Below are 6,357 nucleotides of genomic sequence, written 5' to 3' on the forward strand. Positions count from 1 at the left end.
AACAATATTTTATTTTGTTTAATTCAATGTTCATTAATTACACCTTAAAAAGTATCTTTAAGACATACTTAATCTTCTTTCTTATTTTTAGTCATTAAAATTAATTATTATTTATAAATTTTCATTTTGTGAAATATTTTATTAATTAAATATTAATTAGTTTATTAAATATTTATAATTAATGTATATGTCCGTTAAACAGTAGTAAATATTTTCTTATTCAATAAATGTTATTCCTTTATTAATAAATTGTTATATTATAATAGATGTCATTAATACGTTTACTTGTTCTAATTAATGCAAGTCACTTTTACTTGGTCTTGGATTGACAAGAGTTTAAGGTCATTTGTATTATATAATGAAGTTGATTTGGTAGCAATTTTTCCATGTATTGTAAGCAAGATGAAAGTGAGCATTAGAAGAGTATTAGTGTGGATAAGTTTTGGAGTGAGTATATTGGAAGGTGTGGGTGGTGTAGGCGATGATAGGAAGCCAAAAAGGTGGGCTGTTCTTGTTGCTGGTTCACAAGGTTATGGAAATTATAGGCACCAGGCTGATGTGTGCCATGCCTACCAAATACTAAAGAAAGGTGGTCTTAAAGATGAAAACATCATCGTTTTCATGTACGATGATATTGCCTACAATCCTCTAAACCCAAGGCCTGGCATCATAATCAACAAACCAAATGGTCCTGATGTCTATCGAGGAGTTCCCAAGGTATGCATCTCTTTCCATCGTCAACTACTTGCAAATTTTAGGTATCATTACTTTTACATTTCCTACATTTTAAATATGGATCTATGATGTTTTTTCACTTTAAAAAAAAATTAAATATGTTTTTATCACTTAATTTTAAATAAAAATAAAAATTAATTCCTTTTTAAAAGTATGTCCCAATTTAGTTTTTTTAGCTTTATAATTGTGTGAATTTAGTCTTTTTAACTAAATTTTGTTAAATTTATTTATAGTTTCAAATCAATCTCATGAGAACATTTGAGTATTTTACACAGATCAACATTACCTAAGAAACTATCATGAAATGCGTTTAAAATATCAAATAAATTTAACATTTGGTTAGAAGGACTAAATGTACGTAGTTCTAACGTTAGGAGACTAAATTGGGTCAAAATCTTGGAGAGAAACTAATTCTAAGTTTTTGTGTAAGTTAAGGGACCAAAAATATATTTAACCAAAAATTTATAACCAAAAAATTTATAACTCACTTTTTTCATTTAAAATATTTATAACCAAACATTTATAGTGAATACTAAATTTAAAATATTTTATAAATTTAAAATTTCTAATAATGTTTCTAAAATTAATTACATATTAACGTTTATCATCGTTTCAATAAATACGCATGATAATATATTTTTTCATATTATTTAATATATTTGTTTGTATATTTTGATAAAACAAGTATGATTTAACTATCCAGATTATTGAACACCAGTATAAACACAGGCATAATAGCGTATGTGTGTATGATTTTTTAAATATGTGTGATATTATATTATTAGGTAATGATATTGTAACATTATTAACAGTGGCAGATCTTGACTAATAATGTTGGGGGAGCCAAAACAATATACTCAAAATTCAAAATTTATATATTTAATTATTGTCATTAACACAATAAAAATGTATAAATAATTTAGTATAATCGTGTATCTACAAAAGAAATCACATATATACAAAGAATTGTCCTTTGTTTTTCAGATTTTTGAACTCATCCATAATTGAGTCAAAACTAAAATTTTTAACTATTTCTTTTTCAATGTAAAGATAAACATGTTTCAAAATATTAATATAAAACATGTTTCTCTAATAGAACAATATGATTATTTGTATCATGATTCAGGATACATAAAGCTAAGATATTGAATTTGTATTGATTTCATCTTCACCAATAGCTTTCTTTTTATCACTTTTAAGAAATAAATCTATTTTTTTATTCTTCATCAATATACCTATTTCTTTTTTAAGTTTAAGATTAAAAAATAATTTATCATAATTTAATTAAAAAAATAAAAATTAAGTTACTAAAAGAAAAAAATCAATGACAATCAATTCCCATTAAAAGCTGATTATGAAAAAACACATAGTACAGTCATTTTTTTTTTCCTATAATCATAAAAAATAAATACAAGGCTCATGAGGTAAAAAATAATATTAACTATTAAACAAATATTTCACTATCAAGTAATGCGAGAGAGTTACCTTTTATCTTCACAAATGAAAGAGAACAAATGATAAATGAAAGAAAAAAGAATAAGTTTGTATTTAACTGTTTTTTTTTTCTCAAAACGAAAAGAAAACATATGAAAATGTGAAATCAATATAACTTGTGAAAAAATGAAAAATACAATGAAAAAGAAAATAAAAAATATCTTAATAAATATTTTTATTATTTATTACATTTGATTTTATATTTTAATATTTATTAACATTAAATATTATGCCTTATAAAATAAATAAAAATATATCTCATTTAATTTTTATCAATTTTTATATGTTATATATAATAAAAAAATTAAAAAATTGAAAATAATTAATATATATAATATAAAAAATTAAAAATTGTGAGGGAGGGGAGGGGGGCCATGGCCACCCCTGCCCCAATGATCCTCCGCCACTGATTATTAAATTAAATTATAAAATAAAATTATATTTATTAAAAATAAAGTAAAATATATGAAAAAAAATAAGAGAATAAAGATTGATAAATAGGAAAAGAAAAGTAGAGATCGACGGCTTTATAAAAAATGTATAAAAATAACGATCAATTTTTAAAAATTTAATAAATAATTACATTTTAAAGGGTAAAATTGAAATTTTGAATTGTGAAAAAAAAAAAGAGAAAATTTTCGTTATATATTGTAATAAATAAATATTTAATCTATTGGTGTAACACTTGTGAATTACAATGAATTACAGCTAAAAAAACTTGACTTCCAAAATCATATATAATATAAACCAGAGGAACTAAAAGCTTATTGAAGTGGAATGTGAAAATTATCTAGATTTCCACTTAAATGATTTATTTTTAAATATTAAGAGATAATCTTCACCTTTTAATTAGGATTACACTGGAGCAGCTGCAACTGCAGAGAACTTCTTCGCTGTGATTAGAGGTAACCGTAGTGCTCTCTCTGGAGGCAGTGGCAAGGTTTTGAAGAGTAGTGGAAGGGACACCGTATTCATTTATTTTACGGACCATGGCAGTCCAGGTTTCGTGAGTAAGTTTCTTCATACATTTAACACGTTTTTTATGTTACTTTTTTATTGGTTATCATTTAAATAGAAATTAATGTCTCTCCTAGTATTGTGTCGGCTGCTGGTTGGACACACATACATTGGTTATGTCTGTTTTGAAACCAAAATATTTAAGTTTGCAAATAATATCTGATCAGGCATGCCAGTGGGGCCACCCGTAGCGGCCCACGAGTTCGTGGAAGTGTTAAAGAAGAAGCATGCCGCTAAATCATACAAAAAGATGGTGAGTTTTAGTCCTATAGTTAAATTTACACACAAAAAAAAAAAAGTTGATGTCTCTGATATAGATATTTAAACTGATGCATGAATTTATGAAAGGTAATATACTTGGAAGCATGCGAATCTGGGAGCATGTTTGATGGGATTCTTCCGAATAACTTGAACATATATGTGACAACAGCTGCCAACCCACATGAAAATAGTTATGCGTTTTATTGTCCTAATGGCAAACCTCCTGCACCCCCTAACTATACTACTTGTTTAGGAGATGCCTACAGCATTGCATGGATGGAAGACTGGTAATTTATTACTTATATTTGCTCAATTTATACACCTCTCAGCTGCTGTTTTAATTTTCTTTTTATTTGCACTATTTTAATGCTTGTTTCCAAGCTTTGCATCTTTACCCATTATTCATATATTAATGGCCTTGATCGTTTGAATTTCTTTGTGGAGCAGTGACAAAAGTAATATGTGGAAAGAAACTTTGCAACAACAGTATGAAACCGTAAGATATCGATGGACCAACTTTTTAGGACTATAATATTTTGACAACTAATTTTTGATAATTTTTTTTAATAAATTTTAAATGATTTTGAAATATAAAAAAAAATAATAAAAAATTATTTAAAAAATATCACATTAAATTATAATAAAAAATTATTAAAATTTGATTGTTAAAAAATTATTTTTCGATCTTTTATATATATTGTACCGTAATAACAATATTGACACAATGATTTAGAAGACTTAAAACAAATTTAAAATATTTTTGAGTATTTTTCAGGTTCGGCAAAGAATATTGTGGAGTTCTCATGTGATGCAATACGGAGATCAAAAGTTGAACAACGATTTTCTAGTTAGCTACTTTGGTGCACCTTACCAGCCCAGTGATAATGAAAGTGCATATTCCTTTGAACCATCAAGGGAAACTAGACATAGCCAACGAGATGCTCATTTACTTCATCTTAGGCTGGAGGTATACGTAGTTCTTGGTCATTGAAATTGAACACGATAATCTAAAATAAATTATAACTAATTAATCATTTCTTGTTTCAGTTGCAAAAAGCCCCGGTTGATTCTGAAGAGAAGATGAAAGCTCAAAGAGACTTAGATGATGAAATTTCTCATCGGGAGCATGTAGATAATGTTATTCTTCTCATTGCTAATCTCTTGTTTGGGGGAGAGAATAGCTCTACCATGATGCTCCACTATCGTCCACCAGGCCAACCTCTCGTTGATGATTGGGACTGTTTTAAGACCTCTGTAAGTAGAATGATATATATTTTTGAGTTAAGTATGTTTTTAGTTCTTGAATTTTGATTTGAAATTAAAATTTTTTTCTGTTCGAAATTCTGTATATTTGATTTAAAAACTTTAAAAATGAATAAATATAATCATTTTAATCTAATTAAGTTAACTTTTTTTTAGGTATCAAATATATTTCGTAGTAGATATTGAATCGATAATGTGTCAAACGGTGTAAACAAACTCCAATATTAATATGAAATGCATTGACACGTCAAAAAAAGTTAACGTAATTGGGTTAAAAATGACTATATTTATTCATTTTTAAAATTTAAGAATTAAAATATATCGAAATTTCATGGACAAATTTCAATTTTGGATTAAATTTCAGATAGTAACAAAATACTTAACCTCATATTTTTAAACACTTTCTTTGCTTATCGAAAGAAACCGTAAAATTAATTTCTTAGGCACTTCATAGTAGATGATATAGATGATCAAAATTTAATATAAATTTGGTGCAGATCAAAACTTATGAGAGCCTTTGCGGTACGTTATCAAGCTATGGCAGGAAATACACAAGATTCTTTGCTAATATGTGCAATGCTGGCATTTCTGTGGAGCAATTGAAAGCAGCGTCATCGCAAGTTTGTCCGGAGAAAAACAAGACATTTTAAATTTATTTCTTAAGTTGATAATGTAATATAACCAATACCTTAAATAATAAATTGGTTTTTATCCTACAATTGGATTATACTCCTTTGTCATAGGAATTATGATCTTTGATTGTTAGCGAGTTAAGAGTAAATCGAATTATAATAAAGTCATGTAATGTGATTATTCATAAGATATATCCGGATTTTTTTTCTTTTTTTCATAATAATAATAATAAATTATAAATTACCCTTCATTAAAATTATAATAAAAAACAAAATTATATATGTAAGGCCCATAAAATTTGCTGTATTAATTCTGCCCTAAAGTAAAGGGGCTGCTCCTTGTAATTGGGCCTCGGGCTGGCCCAGGTGATAAAATCAAACCTAATCTGACCTAACCCTCTCACTCTCACTATTTCGCAGAACTAGCCGTCACTCCTCTTGGCCCTCACAGAACACTCTGCTAGGGTTCCAGAGCGCACTTTCCGTTCACCTTTCGCTTAACTCCGTTCGTGACCCACGTAAGTGTTTCCAATCCATGCTCCAATAATTTTCCTGGTCCTTTTGTCGTGTGTAGTGTTAGAGCTTCAGTAGTAAACACTCCCTGTTCGTTTTTCCAGCTCTGTGATCTCCTCCTAGAGCTGTGGTACTCCGCTGTTCGGTGTCGGTACACTTTAAACTAGCTCGTTCCAGGTAGGGAAGCTAGAACCCACTCGTGTATTCCATTTTTACTGCTATTTCACTGTTGTACTGAGGATCTTTGACTGATTTGAGGCTCTGTGTGCTAAAAATGTGTTTGGTATGTTGTTTTGGTGTGGTGAGAACGACTGTTGCAGAAGAACAGTGGTGAAGCCTGTTATTCTCGCCCAAGCGAGCCAGTCTCGCCTAGGCGAGATGAACAGGGACTCGCCTGGATCATTTTGCGCGAAAGGTCGCCCAGGCGACCAGCTCAACTTTT

The 6,357-nt window shown here is 28.6% G+C and overlaps 1 protein-coding gene across 1 annotated transcript; it reads left to right on the forward strand.

The window, feature by feature from the left end:
• The first annotated feature begins 374 nt into the window (after window positions 1-374).
• On the forward strand, window positions 375-5,570 carry LOC114196266 (vacuolar-processing enzyme-like). The gene is made up of 8 exons (XM_028086859.1): window positions 375-717; window positions 3,083-3,239; window positions 3,414-3,499; window positions 3,595-3,794; window positions 3,955-4,003; window positions 4,283-4,474; window positions 4,555-4,761; window positions 5,268-5,570. The coding sequence occupies exons 1-8, from the start codon at window positions 403-405 to the stop codon at window positions 5,418-5,420; spliced, it is 1,359 nt and encodes a 452-aa protein (XP_027942660.1). The 5' UTR covers window positions 375-402; the 3' UTR covers window positions 5,421-5,570.
• Window positions 5,571-6,357: the final 787 nt, after the last annotated feature.

This window comes from Vigna unguiculata, chromosome 1 (assembly GCF_004118075.2).
Source record: "Vigna unguiculata cultivar IT97K-499-35 chromosome 1, ASM411807v1, whole genome shotgun sequence".
Lineage (NCBI taxonomy): Eukaryota > Viridiplantae > Streptophyta > Magnoliopsida > Fabales > Fabaceae > Vigna > Vigna unguiculata.

What these genes read in the sequence shown, in the direction of transcription:
- LOC114196266 (XM_028086859.1), top strand. Translation starts at nt 403, where the DNA reads ATGAAAGTGAGCATTAGAAGAGTATTAGTGTGGATAAGTTTTGGAGTG. An exon ending in TGGCAGTCCAGGTTTCGTGA is followed by an intron (nt 3,240 to 3,413) that starts GTAAGTTTCTTC and finishes ATATCTGATCAG; the next exon opens with GCATGCCAGTGGGGCCACCC. An exon ending in CTAAATCATACAAAAAGATG is followed by an intron (nt 3,500 to 3,594) that starts GTGAGTTTTAGT and finishes AATTTATGAAAG; the next exon opens with GTAATATACTTGGAAGCATG.